At 42.7% G+C, this 22,171-nt stretch overlaps 2 protein-coding genes, 1 long non-coding RNA gene and 1 pseudogene across 8 annotated transcripts in view; 1 reads left to right on the top strand and 3 right to left on the bottom strand.

Annotated features, from left to right (window-relative positions):
- The window catches only part of SFI1 (SFI1 centrin binding protein), a 62,413-nt gene extending 56,025 nt beyond the window's left edge, over positions 1-6,388 (bottom strand). The window contains exon 1 of the mRNA XM_036013694.1: positions 6,128-6,388. The gene's annotated coding sequence lies outside the window, so the exon portion shown is untranslated. The remainder of the gene's footprint in view (positions 1-6,127) is intronic.
- Positions 803-2,127, bottom strand: LOC114509420 (annotated as a pseudogene).
- A 2,837-nt stretch (positions 6,389-9,225) lies between the features above and the next one.
- LOC118497846 lies at positions 9,226-11,652 on the bottom strand. Its single transcript, XR_004900354.1, has 2 exons — positions 11,408-11,652; positions 9,226-9,847 (listed from the first exon to the last, which is right to left on the bottom strand). It is a non-coding gene; the product is annotated as an uncharacterized LOC118497846 (long non-coding RNA).
- Positions 11,653-11,688: 36 nt separating this feature from the next.
- Positions 11,689-22,171, top strand: part of EIF4ENIF1 (eukaryotic translation initiation factor 4E nuclear import factor 1) — a 43,411-nt gene continuing 32,928 nt past the window's right edge. For 2 of the 6 annotated variants that reach the window (XM_028527151.2, XM_036013695.1), the window contains exons 1-2: positions 11,689-11,822; positions 12,792-12,914. In XM_028527151.2, the coding sequence (XP_028382952.1) occupies positions 12,819-12,914 (96 nt within the window). In that variant the 5' untranslated portion in view covers positions 11,689-11,822; positions 12,792-12,818. Of the gene's footprint in view, positions 11,823-11,986; positions 12,122-12,184; positions 12,365-12,791; positions 12,915-22,171 lie in introns of those variants that run through there. The other 4 variants (XM_036013696.1, XM_028527149.2, XM_028527153.2 and 1 more) reach the window with 4 other exon arrangements.

Below are 22,171 nucleotides of genomic sequence, written 5' to 3'. Positions count from 1 at the left end.
CAGAAAAATTTGCAGATAAAATAGGGAAAATCTGAGCACCAAAATAATTAATGAGAGTACTAAGTTATAACACATTAAATGAAACAGGAACTCATAATTCCAGGCTAATAACAGAAATAAATATAAAGACCAAAAAAATGGAGCCAGGCTCTTCCTTACACAGAATGCCCAGTGAGAAACGTGGAGAAAACTATAGACCTGGAAAAACCCCATCTTGTAACCATCAAAGAGAAAATTTTTTAAAGGACAGGGACAAAAAAGTTAAAAAGTAGTAATGTGAACAAAGGTATATCAGGGTTCCATGTATCATTCTTACAACTTTTCTATTAGTTTGAAATTATTTCAAAATACAAATTAAAGCAAAAGTGATCCCGTGGGAACAAAGTGAGCAGAGGTAAAGGTGAAACAAGGTAGTTCACAAATTGATGGGTTTCGGGTTTTTCAGAAAGAGAGATACGAAGCAGGAGGAAATTACCAAGCAAATAGGAAGAAAGTTTCTCAAAACCAAGAGGTCCTGCACCAAAACCAAATGTCACAGTAGAGAAAACACTGTTTCCAACGTGCAGGAAGAAAAGCATTAAGATACCCCTTGAGAAGTTATAGTAAAATCGGAAACTGTCAAAATTAAAAATACTTGTGCTTCAAAGACACTATCAAAAAGTGAAAAGACAACTCACTGAATGGCAGAAAATATTTTGCAAATATGCTCAGGGACCTATATCTAGATTAAATATATATATATTTTTTCTCATTAAACTTTGTTTTAATGGGTCTTAAAATTCTGTGACAGATTTTGGTCAAGTTGTTTCCATTAAAAACTGATGATTTAAAAACTAATAACTTAAAAACTGCCACACACGCACACAAAACAAATGGTCCACAAAACATTCTCCTTTCCTTCTGAAGGTTTTACGATGCATTGTAATCAGTAACCAGTCCTTTACTATTAAACTTAAGTGGCCAATTGAGACAAACAGTTCTGAGACCATTATTCCACCACTGATTAAGACTGGGGTGGCAGGTGTTGGGGATAATATTCATTTAGCCTTCTGAGCTTTCTGGGCTGACTTGGTGACTTTGCCAGCTCCAGCTGCCTTCTTGTGCACTGCTTTGATGACACCAATAGCACCTGTCTCATGTCACGAACAGCAAAGTGGCCCAGAAGAGGATAGTCAGAGAAGCTCTCAACACACATGGGCTTGCCAGCAACCATATCAACAACGAACGGCAGCATCACCAGACTTCAAAAACTTTGGGCCATCTTCCAGCTTTTTGCCAGAGCAACAATTAATCTTCTCCTTCAGCTCAGCAAATCTGCAAGCAATACGAGCTGTGTGACAATCCAGAACAGGTGCATATCCAGCACTGATCTGACCTGGATGGTTGAGGATAATTGCCTGAGCTGTGAAGCCAGCAGTTCCCATTGGTGGGTCATTTTTGCTGTCACCAGCCACACTGCCAGCACGAACACCTTTGATAGACATGTTCTTGACATTGAAGTCCACATTGTCCCCAGGAAGAGCTACGCTCTTGGTGCATTTCATGGTGCATTTCATGGTGCATTTCAATAGACTTTACTTCAGTTGTAACATTGACTGGAGCAAACGTACCACCATGCCAGGTTTCAGAACACCAGTCTCCACTCAGCCCACAGTGACAGTAACAATACCACCAATTTTGTAGACATCCTGGAGAGGCAGACACAGGGGCTTGTCAGTTGGACGAGCTGGTGGTAGGATGCAATCCAGAGCTTCAAGCAGCGTGGTTCCACTGGCACTGCCATCTTTACGGGTGGGTTTCCATCCCTTGAACCAAGCATGTTAGCAGTTGGCACCAGCATGTTGTCGTTATTCCAACCAGACATTGGCACATATGCTACTGTGTCAGGGTTGTAGCCAATTTTCTTAATGTAGGTGCTGACTTCTTTAGCAATTTCCTTGTAGCTCTTCTGGCTGTAGGGAGGCTCAGTGGAATCCATTTTGTTAATACCAACAATCAGCTGTTTCACACCCTGTGTGTAAGCCAGAAGGGCATGCTCACGGGCCTACCCATTCTTGGAGATACCTGCTTCAAACCCACCAACACCAGCAGCAACAATCAGGACAGCAGTCAGCCTGAGATGTCCCTGTAATCATGTTCTTGACAAAGTCTTTGTGTCCTGGGGCATCAATAATGGTCACATAATACTTGCTGGTTTTGAATTTCCACAGCGAGATATCAATGGTGATACCACACTCACGTTCAGCTTTCAGTTTATCCAAAGCCCAGGCATACCTGAAGGAGCCCTTCCCCATCTCAGCAGCCTCCTTCTCAAATTTTTCGATGGTTCTTTTTGTCAATCCCACCACATCTGTAGATTAGATGGCCAGTAGTGGTGGACTTGCCGGAATCTACGCATCCAATGACCACAATATTGATGTGAGTCTTTTCCTTTCCTGCTTTGGCTTTGATTTAGTGGTGGTTTTCTCAACACCTGTGTTCTGGCAGCAAACCCGCTGCAAAAAAAGCTAGATTATATATTTTTTTAATTCCTACAACTCAATAATAAAAAGACAAATAACCCAATTTTTAAAATAAATGCAGGATATGAGTACACATTTCTCCAAACAAGATATATTAACAGTGAATAAGCACATTACAAGATACTCAACATCATTAGCCATCAGAGAAATGCAAATCAAATCACAATGAGATGACACCATTAGGATGGCTATAATAAAAAAGACAAAGATAATAACCAGTGTTGGCAAGAATATAAAGAAACTGAAACCCTCAGACACTGCTGGTGGCAATGTAAAATGGTGCACTTTGGATAACAGGTGGGCAGTTCCTCAAAAAAAAACCGAGTTACCATTTGATTTAGCAGTATTCCTCCTTGGTATATTTCCAAGGGAATTGGAAAAAAAAGTCAATAACAGCATTACTTGTAATAGTCAAAAAGTGGAAGCCCAAATGTCTACCAACTCATGGACAGCTAAACAAAATATGTTATACCCATGCAACAAAACAGTCATTTTTTAAAAAATGCAGTACTTAATAGGACAAAAGCCACTTTTCCAGGCCCTCTTTCCCAGAGCTGGCTGGACCTGGTAAAAAATGGCTGACCCTAATTGTTTCACGAGCCTTTATCCCCAGGACTAGAAAAATATTGGAAGCATCCTGAAGAGGCAGAGGCTCCAGGAACTTAACAAAACAGGACACACCAGACCACAACAACCTGATCAGCAGCCCAACGGAAACATCGGAAACATCGTGCTTTACAACATCGTGCTAATCTCTCCGGGCTGGTGCATATCTCTGCACCTCGCCCTTTCCCTCCCTTGGGAAAGTAAAAATAAAACCTTTACTCTCCATTTTCTTCTCTTTGTGAATTCTTTCACAGCCCGAATCACTGACAACCCTAACAGTATTGTTACCTGCTCAAGCATGGATGATCCTTGAAAACATTATGCTAAGTGAAAGAAGCCAATCACAAAGGACCACATAGTATATAATTCCATTTATATGAAATGTCCAGAGTAAGCAAATCTAGAGTCAGAAAGTAAACTGGTGATTGGCAAGAGCTGGGAGGAATGCAGGGAAATGGATGGTGACTACTAACAGGTGAGTGACATTAACATTCTTTTTTGGGTGATGAACATGTTCTAAAATTGATAATGGTGATGGTTGCATAACTACGTGGATAAACTAAAAGCCACTGAATTGAACACTTTAAGAGGGTGAATTGTATGGTATGTGAAGTATATCTCAATAACGCTGTAAGAAGAAAAAGAAGAGGAGGAGGAGGAGGAAGAAATAGAAGTAGAGTTAAGGAGAATGTGCTCCAAAAGCCATGGAAGCAAATCAAGAAAAAAATTAAAGGGGGTCAGGACAACAGGGAACTCAACACAAGAGAATAGCAAAGAGAAGTAAATCCCAGGATAGATGTGAAAAGAAGTCCCTGGATTAGAACTAGGTAACACAGAGCCACCAGATCAGAGGAGAGGAATGTCTCCAGGAAAAAGAAGAATCTGATGGTTTTGAGAGTATGCAAAAAATAACTGATAGCCATATTAGTAATGCTGAAGCATTCAGAAAAAATAATTTAGTGATTTGTGCATGAATATTAGGCAAAAGAAAAAAAAATAAGACAATTAGCCCTAGCTGGTGTGGCTCAGGGGATTGAGGGCGGGCCTTCCAATCAAAGGGTCTGGGGTTGGATTCCCAGTCTAGGGAACATAACTGGGTTGCCAGTCAGGTCCCCAGTAGGGGGCGTGCAAGAGGCAACCACATATTTATGTTTCTCTCCCTTTTTCTCCCTCCCTTCCCTTCTCTAAAATAAACAAATAAAATCTTTTTTAAAAAAATTTAAAAAATAAGATAATTATTAACTCTCAGAAAAAAAGATGGTATGTACAGAGTTTCAGTACTTGGTTCAGCAGTGAATATTATATAATGTAAACACTACTAATTTAACAAATTACATAACCACATTGGTGAAATGAGGAAAGGAAGACAAAGTGATTATCTACCACGAATAATAGTCAGCACTTAAGAAGGGGTGTCACTCATTTTCATGGGGTGGGGGGGGGGCCACATCAGCCTCCGGATTGCCTTTAAAGGGCGGAATATAATTTTAGGACTGTATAAATGTAACTACTCCTTAACAGTTAAGCAAGAGCCCGGAGCTGCCACTGGAGAGAAACAAGGTGGAGGACCAGATTTGGCCCAGGGCTTTGTGTTTGCCACTTGTGACTTAACGTGTGAAATTAACAATCACAGATAAAAGCAGTGCCACCTGTGAGGATATTTACTTTCACTTTATAAGTAACAGCAGGAGAAACAGCTAGAAAAATGGGAACTATAGCGGGAATGTGACAGCTATTTTATATAAAAAGCTTTTAATACTAGTGTTTTAAAACTATGTATGTTAATTTGAAAAATAAATGAAAAGTATCTTTAAAAAGTGTCTACAGCATTTTGTGGCTTCTAACAATGTCTGAGAAATGAATGACCCTACTAAAAGAAGCAGGGAAACAAACACAGTACCTAAATTTATATCTTAAGCCCCACAATAAGTTTCAACTACTTCCAGAAAGTCTTCCCTGCCACCTCCAAACCTCATACTTTCATGGCACTTAGGCTGGCACCATGCAATCTAAAACGTAGAGATTACATTAAAAAAAAACATTTACGGGGGAGTGGGCGGGGTGGGTGCACGAGACCCCGCTCTGCCGCCCAGGCAATCTCTCCAGCCCACGTGGAGGGCGTGGCGGTGAGGCCAGCTCAGCACCTACTCCACCTCAACTGCCTCCTGGCGAATCTTCCCAGGCCCGGCTCCTATTGGAGCCCAGGCTCCGGATTTATTTAAAACAATAACAACAACAACACATATGAACTGGGTACTCTGTGCCAGGTATGGCACTAAGCACTCTTCATCAATTACCTGCTTTTTAATACAACTACTCCAACAGGGTGGCCATTTTATAAATGAAGTTCTCGAGGTCACCAATAAGTGGTACAGCTGGGACTAGTACTCAGATCCTTAACACCACCTATTCAACTAATATTTACTATACCTCTACACAGAAACTAAGAAGAAATCTAAACGGCATCCCAGCAAATAAAACGAAGCACTAATCTCCCACACGGGGGAAGCTTCATCTGAATGCCGTTTGCCTTTTTGGTCTCTTGGGACTCAGACGGGACCCCTGAGGTCTGTTTACGCTAGCCCCTCGTCCGGCTGCGCAACAGGCATACAGAAACCCCGAATCAGATCCGCGCACGTTAAAGAGCCGCGCATGTACGCGGGCTCTTTGTTGACACCCGCTTGTAGCACACTACAGGCGCGGAAGCATGCAGCGCCCGCGACAGATACTGAAGATAAGCCAACATTCAGCAAAACGACACGAGCGCCGCCCTCGGCAAGGAGGACAGGCCCCGGGAGCTGTTCTGCGCGCTCTTTTCACTTCCCCTCCACTCCCGCCGTGCCCCGGAGGTGGGCAGCATCCCCTGCTTTTCTGGAGGAGGAAGCGGAGGCTGCTACAGTAGAGTAACCCGGACCAGTTCGGCGGAGTAAACATGCGCTGGCAGGGGGGCTCTCGGCCCGAGAGGCTGAAGCTAGGGTCGGTCAGACCGGGCCTCATACCTTGGGAAGTCAAGCCCTTCAGAATTACGCCTCAGGGAAGTCTCGCGGGGAGCCGTCAGACGCCCACCAGCCCCCTAAGCCCATGCAGCACTAGCCGGCTAAGCGCTTCCCGCGCCTCAGCTCAGAGGCCACGCGCCGGCCCCGCCCACGTCTCCACGGCGACGCGGTGCGCGAGAGAGACGCCCAGCCGGGCCCCGGGAGTTCGCGCAGCCTCAGTTCGGCACATGACACGCCTCCCTCTGGGAGCTTGGGAGCGCCCTCCAGGGAAGTTAGCGCGGATAGGTGAATAAACGCTACCTCTGGGTAGCCCGCGGAGGGCTCGCACCTTCCTTGGCCTGCTATCTTTTTTCTGAGCTCAGCTTCCTACCGCTGCCCCTTAAGAAGAGTGGCAGCAGTTTCGGGGCGGACGTCAAGTTACGCGTCGCGCGGCAAGCACTTGGTTCTCGATTCCCAGGGAATGCGGAGATTGTCGTCCTGGACTGGCGGTTGGGGGCTTGTCGTTCTGCAGACCCCTAATTAAAATTATTCTAGGCTTATAGCCTATAACCCCTTCCTCTAAAATTTAATTAACAAGCACTAGTTGTCAGTAAATAGTTGTTAAATTTTAAGTTTGGGGTCCATGCTGATCATCTTTTTAATTCTTTCATTCATCTTCCTCGCTATTGGTGGTGATGGTGTTATTGTTGTTGTTGTTGTTGTTGTTGTTATAGAGAAAGGGGGAGAGAGAAAGAGAGAAACATCCATACACTGATCCACCCCCAACCTAGGCATGAGCCCTGACCAGGACTCAAACTGGGACCTTTCGGTTTGCAAGCCAGTTCTCAAACCACTGAGCAACACCAGCCAGGGCCCACATTGACAATCTTTTGAAAACAGGGATAGGATGGCATTTTTATATGCTTTTCTCCTATGATTCGTAAAACATGTCTTGAAAGCACATGAGATGTCTTGTGGACAGAGCAAAGGCTAGCATCATGCATATAAATGCTTTAAAGCATTTTATGTTAAAAACATGAGGAAAAATAACTTGGGTATCTCAGGATTAGAATATCAGGAAATTTGCACCTTTGCTCTATTTTCTACATGATGATTTTTGTAATTTAAAAAGTTTAAGAGAAGTTCTACTTCAGTGGGACAGAGAAGGCAATCTTTCAGGGATGACTCTTATCTGAAGATATACAGCCAAGCAATCTTAAAATAATTTAGTTTCAAAGTCCTAATTAACACTATATTTACTTACTGTGAAATTAGTCTTATGAGTACTTTATATAAATTATGATATATTCAAGATAATAAATCAACAAGTATGCTTTCTAAATAACTTGCTGGTGCCTTCTTTCTGTCATGTGAATTTACCACCATCAGCTTTGACTAATTTAGGAAGGAATGAAAGGCATTTCCACTTGAGTTATAATGAAAACAGTCAGGAAAGATTAGAACACTATAGAATAATAGCTAGGGCAGCAACACTTATGTGGTGTCAGATTCTATTTTAAGTACTTTCCATATATAAAATCAGACCTAAAGAGCCAGAAGGGGACTGAGGCTCTGCAAATATTTTGCTCTATGGTCTTCCAGAAGTCCCTTAGTCAATTTGTAATAGTCCTTAACCTGAGTACATAATGGCACAACTATGAAAATTTATATTTTCTTGGAACTAGGAATTACCCTTGGAACAAGAAAAACTGAATAGGGGGGAAAAAACCATTTAGGTTGGTGCAGGACAGCTGAGGTGTAATCCCAACTTTCTGAGATGAGGCTGCTCTCAAATTTTCTAGGTTTTAATATTTTCATTCGCTTCTCTACTGTTCTTAGAATGCTCATTTCCCCAACTAACTGTACCTTTGAGACCCGTTAGGCCAAAATTTGAACTAACAATTTGAAACAAAACCAAAATCTTCCAAATTTAGTAAGCAACTAGAATTAAATCATTTCTCTCTCTTACTCTGCTAAGTAATTTCCCATACTGATATTTGAAAATTCATTATTAGTTGCAAAAAGAAGCACTTAGGATTATAAATTATCATTCCTGCCAAGGAGAATAAGATTGAAAAGCTACAAGAAGCATTTGGAGAGTTAACGCCTCAGGAGTGTGAACACAGCTTCTTGAAGCATTTTTCCCTTGATCCAGGCCATGGTTGCATGAGTGAGTTTGCCTTGTGAAAACATAAGTCCTTAGAATTTGTCTACTTTTCTGTGTGTATATAATTCTTCAATAAATACATTTAGTTTTATAAAATGCTGCAATGAAGCAAGTATTCACAAGCATCTAGATTTTGCATGGCACCAGTAAATGCAATTTACAGATGCCCTCCTTTAGTAAATTATTACCTTTATTTCTAGATAAAATTGTTTTCTTTCACAAGGATAAATTGAGACCAAGGTTCTATAAGACATTAAAGAAGAGTCTTGTGGAAGAGTACATCATAACTAGGATAGACCAGAGCACCTAGCAAATTTGCTCCAGGCCAGGCCAATGTTACCGTAATTGCCTTGAGGAAATTCCACATGTGGCTTGTGGAAATTTTAAAATATGCTCACAAATTCTTTTGACACTCTCCTTGAGTCCCCCCCTCTTGTAGAACGTGGGCCAGTCTTAGTGACTCCTACCTAAAGAACAGAATGTGGCACGTGGCACAACAGGTGCCACAGGTGACATTGGGTGATCTCGAGGCTAGGTTAGAAAATTCAGCAACTGTCTCTTTTGTTCTCTCTGGATACTTGCCCTGAGCATTCAGCCGCCATCTTATGAGGAAGCTCAGGCCACAGAGAGGCCATGTGTAAGGGTTTCAGCCAACAGTTTCAATGGTCCCAGCTGACTGCCACCATCAACCACCAAACATGTGAGTGGGCCATTAGGTGATCCTAGCCCCCAGCCTTCCACCACCCCAGCTAATTCTGAATGGAGCACAGACCAACTGTTCCAGTTAAAACCAGCTGAAATTGCAGATTTGGGTACAAAATAAATGTTGAGTTAAGCCACTGAGTTTCGGGGTGGTTTGTTACAAATCAATAACCAACAGTATTTTTAATATATTTCTAATTCCCACTAAAAGCTTAAAAAGTAGGTACTGCTATCCCTTTTTGATCTTAAACTGATGAGTAAACAGGACCAGAAAGGTCAAATGACTAGCTTGGGTTTCATACTAAGTAGCAGGGATCAGGATTTAAAAGCTTCAAAAAATAGGCCTTCTCCACTACTCCATAATGGCAAGGGGATTAGGCCATTTTGCCAATATTAGGAAAAACCTGGATTCCAAAAAGAGCTTGTTTTTAAAAAAATAAAAACAACCATCGTTTGTTCACCTAAAATGTGCCTCTGTATAGGCTTTTTTAAAATGGTTTCATGTAGGTTGTATGATGCCTTTACCCACCTTATCCTATGTAATCTTGACAACAGCCCTGTGAATGGGTTATCATCTTCCCAATTTTACAGATGAGAAAACCAAAGCTAAGAATAAATAAATGGACCTTGCAGATGCCACAACCCCAGAGCTTCCCACACCCAGCCATGGTCAGCCCCATCGTGTCCTTCGACATCACTGTCCACAGCAAGCCCTTAGGCCGGGTCTCCTTGCAGCTGTTTGCAGACAAAGTTCCAAAGATAGCAGAAAACTTTCATGCTCTGAGCACTGAAGAGAAAGGACCTGATTATAAACGTTCCTGCTTTCACAGAATTATTCCAGGATTTATGTGCCAGGGTGGTGACAGCAAGTCCATCTGTGGGGAGAAATCTCATGAGAATCTCATCCTGAGGTGTATGGGTCTTGGTATCTTGTCCACAGCAAATGAGGGACCCAAAACAAATGGTTCCGTTTTTCATCTGCACTGCCAAGACAGAGTGGTTGGATGGCAAGCATGTGGTCTTTGGCCAGGTGAAAGATGCATGGATGTTGTGGTAGTCATGGAACACTCTGGGTCCAGGAAGAGTAAAACCAGCAAGATGACTGTGGACAACTCTAATAAATTTGACTTGTGTTTTACCTTAATCACCAGACAATTCTGTCTTTAGCTTAGGAGAGCACCCCTTCATCCCCATCTGCTTGGAACGTTCTACAATCTCTTGTGTTCTGGTCAGTTCATTGTGATCCACATTTTCCTTACCCCTTCCAAGTCTAGCTGGATTGTAGAGTTGTTTTATGATTATGAAATAAAAACTAAACAATTGACAAAAAAAGAGAAAGAAAAAGAAAGGGCCTAATTCTGCACAGCCAGTAGGGTGTGGTAGATCTGAGATGCAAACTCGACCCATTGTCAAATGCTTCCCTCTGTCTCTTGCTTGCCAAAGAAAATACAGTATGTGAGAAACACTTTATTCAGTATTACAGAGGAAAAGGAAAACGTTTTCACAATCGTTTGTTGCCAAGAATCTTAGGAAGGAAATTTAGTGATCGCTCAATATCCTGCCCGATTTCACAAATGAAAGTTCAAAGAAAGTAGGCCCCTTCAAAGAAACGGAGACTTCTATCCCAGTCAGAGAAAAACTCCAAGTCCTTCCACAACTATGTATCATTTCACACAAACCCTGGGCGGTCCCGCAGGACAGAAACAGGAGGCTGTGATAATCCTGCAAGGCAGGCGCACAGGTGATCTCAGTCCAACCTTCCCTCAATGCTCCTCCTCCCGCGCGCAGCAGTTACTCTCATTGTTCACATAGTGGGAGACCCTTTACGCCCTGAGGTTTAGGATCCGAGCACCGGGTACTAAGCGCTTGACGCTCGCCATCTCATTTTCACCCAAACACATTCGCACTTCCCCTTCCTGGGCAAGACTTCAGGTTCTGGGCGGGAAAAAACATTTCAATGAATTTATCAGTGGCCTTTAACTCGATCAAAAGCAATCGTGGCAAGTTTGCCTGGTAATACAACAACACGTAATCTCATTTATTCCTCAGAAATGTATACAGAAAGACCATTTTACAAAGGAGCGAAATTCAGAGAAGAGCTTTGTCCAGATCACACCACAAATAAAAAAGTGCTGAGCTTCGAACCCACACCCGGATGGCTCAAAGACCCCAGGTTCGCCTAACTCATTACCACAGCCTAAGCCCCACGGCTCTCCGCGGGCGCGAACTGTGCTAATGCGGCGACCGAAGTGCTCCCACGTCCCGGAAGCCGCGGACCCAGGCCCACTTCGCGGACACCACTTCCCTCCCTGCAGAGCAACCGTGCAAGGATCGCAGGCTCTGGACACCACCCGTCCCGTTCCGCCCCGCCCCGAAGCTCGCGTGGGAACGCGGCTTTCTCCCAGGGGCTGCCCACGACGACCGCCTGCACACACCTGGGAGGGTTTATGCCACTCTGACCCAGGCCTCCTCCACCCTGTCACCACCTCCCTATCCCCCCGTCTCTTTCTCCCCTCCATCTTGCGCTTCCACGAGCCGGCGCCCGGGGAGCTAACGGCGATGTTTCTCTTTTCCGCCCGGCACCGCCGCGGCCACCTCACATCCGGGATCGCGGCGGCGAAGGCGTTACTGGGGCCCGGGTGCGTGGAGGGAGTTATTAAGGGGGAGAGGGATCTGGGAGGAGGGACCGAGGGCTGGGCCGCGGTTACGGCGGCTGAAGAGAGACAGCCCGAACGGGTGGGGGCGGGGGCTAGAGCGAAGGCCGCGCGCGGAGGAGCCTTGGACTGGCGCTGGCGGCGGACAGGGGAGCCGCGGCTTAGGTGAAGGGCCGCCGAGCGGCGGAGGCACGGAGTAAGGCCTCGGGGGCGGGGGCGTGGGGGTCCCGGCGCCGCGCTCCAGGGCCCGTGGAGAAGGGGCGCGGGCGCGCTGCTTCTGGGGTCGCGTGCGTGAGCGCGAACGCCGGGGCGCGCGCGGGGGGCGGGCAGGGACGCGAGGCCAGCGGGGCGGCAGGAGGGTGGCGGGCGGGCGAGCAGGCTGGCTGGCGGGCCCGAGCCGCCGGGCTGGACGGCGGCGGGCCTGCGCTGGCTCCAGCTCGGAGCGCCCGGGCCGGGGGATTCGGTCTCCCCGCTCCCTCCGGCCCGTGTCCGCTCGTGAGTACTACCCCCGCCCTTCCTCCGAAGGAGGCCGCTGGGCCGGGGCCTGCGCGAGAGGCCGGGGGTTGGGGTCGCGGCCGAGGGAAGCCGAGTTTCAGAGCTAAAGCCGGCGCTCGCCTCTTCCTTACCGCCGGTGCCCCTGACATGGCCACAGGTGCGGCCGGCTGGGCGAGAGGCGCTCGGGCTCCGTCCCCAGTCTCTGGTCCCCGGATAACGAGGGGCAGCTGGCGCCGTCCATTGGCAAGTGACAGGCACTTTACTACAGCCCGACTTCCCGGATCTTCGGCCCCAAGCGCACTCCTACCTGCCCCCATTCCGGGAAACTTCCCTACTACTGTCTGAAACGGTTCCCCCGAGTAGCAGCAGCCACTAATCTTGGTTTCTTTTTGTAGTAAAGCTGTCTAAAGTCTGTATCCAATCAGGACTGGGGCATCTTCCACTTCTGCTTTTCTCACCCTTTTTATGTCTAGGGCACTTTATTTTCTAGAAGAGATAAGTACTAGTGGTTCTATTTCCAATTGGGTTGTGGTTTATAGCTTAATTGTTGGATCAAGTTGTGCTTTTTAATAGTAGGCATTTTAAGAGAGAAAAGTTTGTTTCTTAAACAGTCGGGACTTCTGAAAATTTATTGTTCTCGATGACAGTTTTGTAATGATTTCTCTTTCAGGTGCAGAGAATTGTAGACCGAGGAGCCATGGATAGGAGAAGTGTGGGTGATACAGAAAATGGAAATGCTTTCCTTGACTTGAAGAAGCAACTGGCCTCCAAATCCTCCCATCGCTATACGAAAGTAGGCTTTGTTACTAATGAAGTAGTGTTACTTTATAAAGGTAGTGAGGTTGGTAACATTGTGTAGGTATTTCATTAGCATTAGCTAAAGGTAGTCTCATTCTGATTCACTATGTAAACTAAATGTTAACTAGAGCATTGCTTTGAACTATTTTCCTGAAAGTGTGAATACCTGGAGTTTAAACTAGAGTTTGCCTCTAAGTAGCTTTCAGGTGAAGGGAATATTGGCTTAGATCCCATATGAATTTGTGGGTCAGTGTATGTTGGTACACATGTTCTGTAACATCTGGTATGTTGTTGACTTACATGCTGTAGAGTAAGGATTCCAGCTCTGAGTTGTCTCACAAAACCAGTGTCCTCTGTTTTGACATTTCCTTAAGAGGTGAATACCCCAAAGGAGTGCTCTTTGGTGCATTCTAGGTGCTTGGCTAGGGTAATTAGATTTTTTATTGCTTTTTATTTTCATTACACATTGGACATGGACTCAAAAAAGTAAGACTTCAGTTATATTTCCCATAGCTAAAAACTTGTGATTGTTAGACACTCATTTATCTATCTTTTTCCAGGGAGGTGCAGATCACCTCAGTGTCCTATATTTATTGAAGGTGTTGCTTTAGGATCTTGTTGGCTACTGAATGTTTCTGAAGAGGGTGACAGGACTCATTGAGCTGTGAATTCATTTCTGGTTCCCTGAGATGCACTGGTCTGGAGTGCATAAAATGTGCTCAGGACTGTCGACAGGAAGGATTATGTCCTAGTTGGGTCCATAGCTGTGTTTTCTTCGTGTGTATCCAATCAAGAACTCGGATACGGTTATTGTACCTGGTTTCTCAAGATACTGATTGGTTAATATTTTAAAGTCAGACCCTTTTTGTGTACTGGTGCCACTACTATTACCTACTCGATAGAGTGTCAAATGCTGCCAGAGTAATACTCATTTTTAGCATTAAAAACAAAACCTCACTGGAGGGAGGAAAAAGTGTTTTCAGGTGTAAAAGGGCTCTTGGTTAATTACTATCTTAACACAGTCTGTTTTGGCATAACCATGTGAGTTGATAGAAAGTATTTTACTTCTTCATTCAGGTTTGGTCTTCCCAGGTTTGGTTCCTCTCAAACCTGAGAGTGCTTGAGTAGTGTTTCACAACTTAAATGTATTACCTAAAATGTTGACAGGTGAATTCTGAATGAAGAAAAGCTTATTACATGATAGGAAAGTGACTTAAACTATTTTTTTAAATGATGTTTTTTTAATAAAGTTCTGACCGGTACTCTACTCATAGAGTAATGGCAGAGAGAGTTTTGAATCACTTTCACAGGCTGACCTGAGGATAGCATGTTTATTTCATCTTAATGTATTTTCATCTTTATGATTAAATCATTTTTAGAAAGATATTATTGGTCTCTCTTAGGGTAGAATGTATACACATCTATAGTAAAGATTAAGAAGCTCAATATTGCCCATTTTTGATAGTCCAACCATAGAATTCTCATACTTAGATAAGCGTGCCTAAAATGTTTAAGAAGAGCATTTTTTAGGGTAATGACTTAGATTTTTTCTAAATATTAGTTGAAAATAGGCTTACTTTCTATTCAAGAGGATTTAGTTAATGGCAGTTTGAGGGTAGTGCTTTCTTTTTTTCTTTTTTTTTTTTTTTAAGATTTTATTTATTTTTAGAGAGGAAAAGAGAGGGAGAGAATCATCAATGTGTGATTGCCTCTTGAACACCCCTCTATGAGGACCCAGGCATGTGCCCTGACAGGCCGGTATTCAGTCCACTGAGCTACACCAGCCAGGGCTTCTTTTTTTTTTTTTTCTTTTTTTCAGTTTAGCATTCAGTTGTCTTGTGGGATAACATTAATAGTCCATTCAGAATTCAAGAGGGTTTTTTAATGAAAGTGGAGGAGTCCAGATGTTTGCTTAAGTGCTTTCTAGAGTGACATACCAAAGTTCCCCAGAGTTTCCCTGTGTGTGAGGACATCCTTTAGTCCAGCTTGCTTGTCAAACGGTAATGTCTCTGGGGATCACCTGTGAACATTGCTAAAGTGTGAGTTCTGATTGTTAGGTCAGGGGTGGGCTTAAAAATTCTGTTTTTTAACCAGCTCCCAGGTGGTACCCATACTGCTGGTCCACTGACCACACTCTGAGGAGCTAGGCTTTAGTATTCCTTGAAGAACCTGATACATGGTGTCGATGTTGTCACGCAACTCAGGTGCTCCTTCAGGTTCAGTTGGTATCCACTGTGTTCAATGGATATCTGAGAAGCTCACGTTAGACCCACACTGGGTACTTGCAGGCCAAGCCCTAAGTCTCGGTGATGATTAATGGGGATGGGTATAAGTGGATTTATCATATGCACCTGTTACCCTGAGGGATTTGAGCCCTTAACATATAAACCACTGAGGCGCATTTTGCCAGGTCAGATCTTTACTGTGTTTTGGTAGCATTTAAATACATTTATACTATGATCGGATTATGTTGAAGGACTTTTGGAGGTTGTAGGAGTGGGGTCTCACCTCAAAGTCATGGATTACAAGTGATTTGGACAGTAGTTCTCACTGTGTCTTTGAACTTGCATTTACATCATATGGTAACCTGTTAGAAATAGAACATCTTAGGCCCTGTTCCCAGAGATAATGAATCAAATCTACATTTAACAAGTCTTCCAGGGAATTCTGACTCTGATTCAAGTTTGACACCATTGGTTTAGGAAACAGGAGGTAGTGATGCTTATTAGTGAAAAAACTTGGGGACCCATTCAACTTTTTATCAGAGGCCCTTGTTTACCAGTTCTTGAGGTATAGTGCTTGCTATCTATTAGTGAAGTCATTTTCTGCTTGAAATACAAAATAGAAATGCTTTGGACTGTCCCATAATTCGGATCCATGTGCTTTTCCTTCAGGTGAACAGGCTGATCTTAGATCCTAGGAGTATACGTACTCAGTGCTGTTCTTTCTTTGCTCCTGTGTCTTGCCATGGACTCATTAAATGCTGCCGTCTGCCAGTGCGACACAAAATAAAAGCAGAGGACCCTCAAAACATTCAGTTTGATACTGACCAGTGTTAATCATGCATGTTAAATCTAAAGAGTAGGTGTTGGATTATCAGAGCTTAATTCCATGTGTGATCTTCATTGCTTCGATTTGTTATGAATTTACACCATTTTAGCCATCAGCTTCTGTAGCAACCTTTAAAAGAGGCCACCCTAATTTGTGGCTGATGGGCAGTTGATCACAGTGATAGAGCCATTTTTAAGTCTTTGCTTTAAAACCAGTAAGAAAAAGGATAAGCAACTCAAGTGGACTGACTTGAATAATCTTCCTAGCCTTCTTGGAAAAAATCAGTTGTGAGATTTGAAGTCAGTAAAGCTTCTGAGAAGAAAAGAGTAAATGCGTTTTAAATCCTAGGTTGAAGTCAGTAGTCATATGGTTGTTTTTTTCCTGTACAAAGGTCTCGTTTGATAACTTCATAGGTTTTTCTCATAAACTGAGTCGAGTAGTAACAGGTGGCATTTCAGTGCCACACTTGACTGCAAACTTCTTGAGCTAATGTAAAAGTAGGGAAGCCTGTTTATATTAGAGAAGTCAGAATTATGGTTTGAAAAGTCATTATATAATCTTAATACTTCAGTTGTCCAGAAAACCTAGCTGTCTGGGGAATTCTTAGAGGGGGCCTGGCTGGCAGCACCATAGATACTGTCTTCTAACTGTTCTCTTTTACCTGTTGCAATTCTGAGTCATTGTGAAAATTTAAGATTCAGGACCCTTGTCCCCATGAGTATCCTCTCCTACTCAGTCATGGTGGGAACTTGTAGCTAGATAAGGAGCCACCCATTTTATAATTGTAACCTTTACCATAGAAATTCAGGAACAGAGTCTTTGATTCAGGAAAGGGTGCTGTGAGAGGAGGCCCACTTAGGGAAAGCCTGCCCATCAAGGTGGCAGTTTAGCTTAGAGTTCCCAGTGGCCCCAGTCGACAAGAACAGACACAACACTGAGTGACAGAGCTGCTGGGAGAGGTTATGCGCCTTCCCTTGTCCTGTCAAGACAGGCAGTGGAGAGGAGGCAAGGAGCCACTGGCCCCAATGCCCGGTTTCGAATGTCTCACTCTACCAGTTACCTAACCTCTGTGGCCTTCTGCTGTATACTAAGATTCTCTGAATCTTACCCTTTTCCTCTTAAAATGAAGGTGGAATTGTGTCTTCCTACAAGGATTCTTGTGGGGGATAAATGAGAAAGTGCGTGTTCAGTGTTAGAAAAGTGTCTGGCATACAGTAAGTGCTACAAACTGCTTATGGCCTAAAAGAGTAAGGGGAGATACTAAAAGAGCCCTCTTTTAGATACCAATTTTAGATCAAGATGCTTGTTTTTTTAAATGTCACAGTGACAATCTCCATTTTAATATGAAACCAGAAAGTCCTATTGAAGATACAGTGGTAAAAATATTTTCTTAAACTTCCTTCTAATAATTTAACCTACCTGTTTACTTAAAATGTTTTTCCATTCCCTTTTTTCAACAGAAGAATGTCTTTGCAATAAATCAGTCACCATTAGATGCTTGGGTGAATCCGGGTGCTAAATCCTGCTTATCAGCTCTTCAGGATCCAGTTTGAATCCTGACTTTCCTGTAAGAACTGTTACACAGGATTCCCCTTTAGCAACAAGCCTCATGGATGGGGAATGGTAGGATGTATCCCATGCGCCCCCTATGTGTTAGTTCACCACTGCCCTGGGTAACATGTATGGATGCCATTACCCCATTGCAATCTATTTTTAAAAGCTTTCTAATTCTTTCAGAAAAGTCATGCAACTCAGTAGAATGAAATATCAGGTCAGTCAGCAATCATCTGAGAGCCTGATGTGCCAAGTCCAATACTAGTGGATGTGTAGAGGGTAGGGACTGGGAGGGGAGGTCAAAGGCAGCCCCAGCCTAAATGCTATTCCAGGGACCTTTGCTGCCTTTAGGAAGAGCCAGGCATGCACACAGGTGAGGTACTGGGGTCACTTCTAGAGGATTTTGACCATTAACAAGGAAGTAAAACTTTGGTGTTTCTTTTTTTAAAGACACCTATGTCATTATAAAAAATTGAGCTGTCTACTCTTGTGAACTGAATTTAGATAAAGATAAATCTAAAGATAAAAGTGAAGAATATTTACCCTTTTATCTCCTATAACCAACTTGTGTGAAGTTCTTTTATAATATCAGAATGTCATCAGAATGCGTAGCTGCTTCTGCATGGGATTTCTGCAGAAGGGAACTACATGAGGACTTTAACCACTGTTGTTTTGGGCTTACATTCATTTGCTTTCCTCTTTAATACTGATCACTAAAAGTGGGTGTCCATATAAGTAACTCCCAAGTACATAGATTGTTTTGGGAGGCTTGTTGTTTTCTTTAAGGAAGGCTGCTAAAACTAAGAAAATGGGTTCATACTTTCTTGGGTGTGTGGCTCTTGGGCAATTAGCAGCTTGTTCTTGCCTGATGGGGTTTTGGTAACCTGTGCAAAAAGTAAAGTCTCAGATGATAACACTTTTCTTGTCCAGATAATAATTTTAGTGAATTTGTCCATGATCAGTAAAGTCCTGTGGGTCCTTAGGACTCTACAAAAGGGTACTCTTACATTCCCGCCTTAAATATTTATAGGGAGGGAGCACTTCCAGGTCATAGTGGGCACTTTGTAAGTATTTTTTCCTTTAGCTGAAGTTGAAGGGTTTTGTGTATGTGTGTGTGTGTGTGTGTGTGTGTGTGTGTTTTAAATATCCCAAAGGGGTTCCTTTCCAGGAAATTGTTGTTAAGGCTCCTGTTAGAATGGCAAGTTCAAAAACACTTCTCTAGAGAGACTAGAGGGGCCAGGGACAAGAGTCATTTGCCTATACAAGACACTAAGCCTGGCACACAGGATATGTTCGGTAGATAGTTCGGAAAAAAACAAACAAACTTTGTATTAACTTAGCTCTTGGTTTCTGGGGGATCCTCTTAGGCTGACATTCTATCTTGTGCACCTTAAGACTTTGCCAGCAGATTCAGCCCTCTAACCCCCATGAAGAGGATCTCTCTCATTTTTCCCTGAAAGCCCAGGTGGACCTTGGGTCACATTTTAAGAAACCTGATCAGTTTAAAGCATTACTTCTTAACCTCTATCGAAGATCTTTTGAAGATATAGTACTTACTGCAGAAATGCATGATTTTGTATGTTGTTTGTTTCCTTGAGGCCATGAGACTGGTTTGAGATGCTCTGCTCTCAGGAACTGTAAGTATAGTTTTACCTAAATGTTTAAAGTTATTCCCAGCCAATTTTACAATCCAAGAATTGCTTTTTCCCAGTTCTCAGTCTGTTATTAAAGAAAGTGGTTCTTCCTCCTCTGTACAGAGAGGTGTGTTTAGCTGTTACACTTAGAGGAGTACCTGCCACAAATGGTTCTGCTGGCAGTTAATGCCAGCATGCAGCTGGCTCACTGCTGTCTTGTGCCCCTACAGGCCTTTGTATAGTCAGTCACTTGAGTATTCACAGCTGGTATATGCCAAGCATATAAAGTCAACAGAGAAAACTGGAATATATGGGAGGGAAAGTTTAAAACATTTTTACCAACCTGAGCAACTGTTGTGTCTGAGAATAATTGATGTTATCTGTGTTAGAGCAATAAGTCTATAAGAAGAGAAATTAAAACATCTTCTGGTAACTGAATCTATCAGTTTTATTTACTTACAAATATTTTGATTGAGATGTAATTCACGGATATAAAATTCACCCCTTTTAAGGTACACCATTCAGTGGTTTTTAGTAGATTCACAGTTGTGCAACCCTCACCACTGTACAATTCCAGAATATTTCCATCACCCCAGGTAGAAACTCTGTGTCTAGCAGCACTCACTCCTCACTACCCCGTTTTCCCAGCCCCTGACATTTTCCTGAGTCTGTGGATTTACTTTTAGAATCATACAATATGTGGCCTTTTGTGTCTGGCTTCTTTCACTTAATGTTTCAAGGATCAGGTTATAAAATGTATCAGTACTTTCCTCTTTTTTTTTTCTTTAGATACTATATTTATTTAGAGAGTGGGATGGGAAAAAGGGCATCAATTGGTTGCCTCTGGTACATACCCCAACCTAGGACCGCACCCCAACCTCGGATGGAACCCACAGCTCAGGCATGTGCCTTGACCTGGAATCTAACCAGTGACCTTTTGTGTTGGGAGGCGTCACCCAGCCAACTGAGTCACACCAGTCAGAGCAGTACTTTATTCCTTTCTATTGCCAAATGATAATTCACCGTGTGGGTTTACCACATTTTGTTTATCCATCCTTGGTTGGGTGGAAACAACACGTGGGTTGTTTGTACATTTTGGCTATTGAGAAAAATGGCTCCTATGAGCATTTTTGTCCAAGTTTTTGTGAGGACGTAATTTTTCATTTCTCTTTGATATACACCTAGGAGAGGAATTTCTGGGTTGTATAGTAGCTGTGTTGAACAGTTTAAGGAACTGTCACTGTTTTGTACAGCAGCTGCACCATTTTATATTTCCATCAGCAATGTTAGAATTCCAGTTTCCCCATATCCTTGCCAGTACTTTCTAGTTTTTGTTGTTGTTTATTTTAATTGTTGTTCATACTTTCTAGTTTTTTTGTTTTGTTTTGTCTTGTGTTTTTAAGAGCCATCCTAACAGACATGAGGTGGTAGCTCACTGTGGTTTTCACTTGAATTTCCCTAATGACTATTGATGTCGAACATCTTTCATGTGATTGTTGGCCATGGGTGTATATATGTTCTTTGGAGAAAAATCTGGTGAAATCTTTTACCTATTTTTAAATTGGGTTGTCTTTTTGTTGAGTTGTGTAAGTTCCTTATATATTGTGGGTACTAGACCCTTATCAGACACAGTAGTTCCCTTTATCTGTGGGGAATACTACTATACCTCCAGTGGATGCCTGAAACCATGGATAGCACAGAACCCTAAATATACTGTGGTTTTTTTCCTATGCATACATACCTGTGACAAAGTTTAATTTATAAATTAGGCATAGTAAAAGATTAACGGTAATAATAAAACACACTAATTATAGCAATATGCTATAATAAGTTATGTAATGTGGTTTCTCTCAAAATATTTTATTATGCTGTACGAACAGTGTGGATGTTTGACTTTCCTGTTCCAGGTAGGATGCAGTGGGATGACATGAGGTTTTTGTCATGCTACTCAGAGTGGTGCATGATTTAAAACTTAGAATTTTTTATTTCTTGAATTTTCTATGTAATATTTTCAGACTGAAACTGTGGATAAGGGGAGACTACCATACATGATTTGTAAATATTTTTTCTTGTTTTAGGGGTTGTCTGTTCAATTTTTAAAAATTTTTATTTATTTATTTTTAGACAGAGGGAAAGGGAGGGGGAAGAGAGAGAGAGAGAGAGAAACATCAATGTGTGGTTGCCTCTTGCATGCCCCCAACCGGGGACCTGGCCCACAACCCAGGCATGAACCCTGACTGGGAACTGAATAGGCAACCCTTTGGTTCGCAGGCCGACACTCAGTCCACTGAGACACACCATCCAGGGCTTAATGTTTTGTTTCGTTTTGTTTTTTACAGATTTTATTTATTTATTTTTAGGGATGGGGGAAGGGAGGGAGAAAGAGGGAGAGAGAAACACCGATCACCCCCAACCAAGGACCTGACCTGCATCCCAGACATGTGGCCTGACCAGGAATCGAACCAGTGACCTTTAGATTTGTGAGATGATGTGAACCCACTGAGCCACATATGCAGTCAGGATTCTTTTCACTTTCTTAATAGTTATGTGAAACATAAAAGTTTCTAAATTTGAAGTCCAACTTACTTTTTCCTTTGCTTATGCTTTCAGTGCCATAGTTAAGAAACATTTCTTAATGTAAGATCACAGAGATTTACTATGTTTTTTCTAAGAAATTTATAGTTAAAGCTCTTATATTTATACCTTTGACACACTTTGAGTCAATTTTTGAATGTGGTGTGAGGTAGCAATAAACTTTATTTTTAAGAACATTTTTAGATTTACAGAAAAACTGAGAAAATACAGAGTTCCTAAACTCTTCCCAGTTTTCCTTATTATTAAAGCTTACATTAGTGTGGTACATTTATTACAATTAACAATGTTGACACATTGTTATTAATTGAAATCCATACTTTGTTTACATCTTCTTAGCTTTAAACTAATGCCCCTTTTCTGTTCCAGGATTCCATCCAGGATACTGTTGCATTTAGTTGTCCCAGCTCCTTAATCTCCT

The sequence above is a fragment of the Phyllostomus discolor genome, chromosome 13 (assembly GCF_004126475.2).
Source record: "Phyllostomus discolor isolate MPI-MPIP mPhyDis1 chromosome 13, mPhyDis1.pri.v3, whole genome shotgun sequence".
Taxonomy (NCBI): domain Eukaryota; kingdom Metazoa; phylum Chordata; class Mammalia; order Chiroptera; family Phyllostomidae; genus Phyllostomus; species Phyllostomus discolor.
This window is presented reverse-complemented; position numbering and strand designations above follow the sequence as displayed.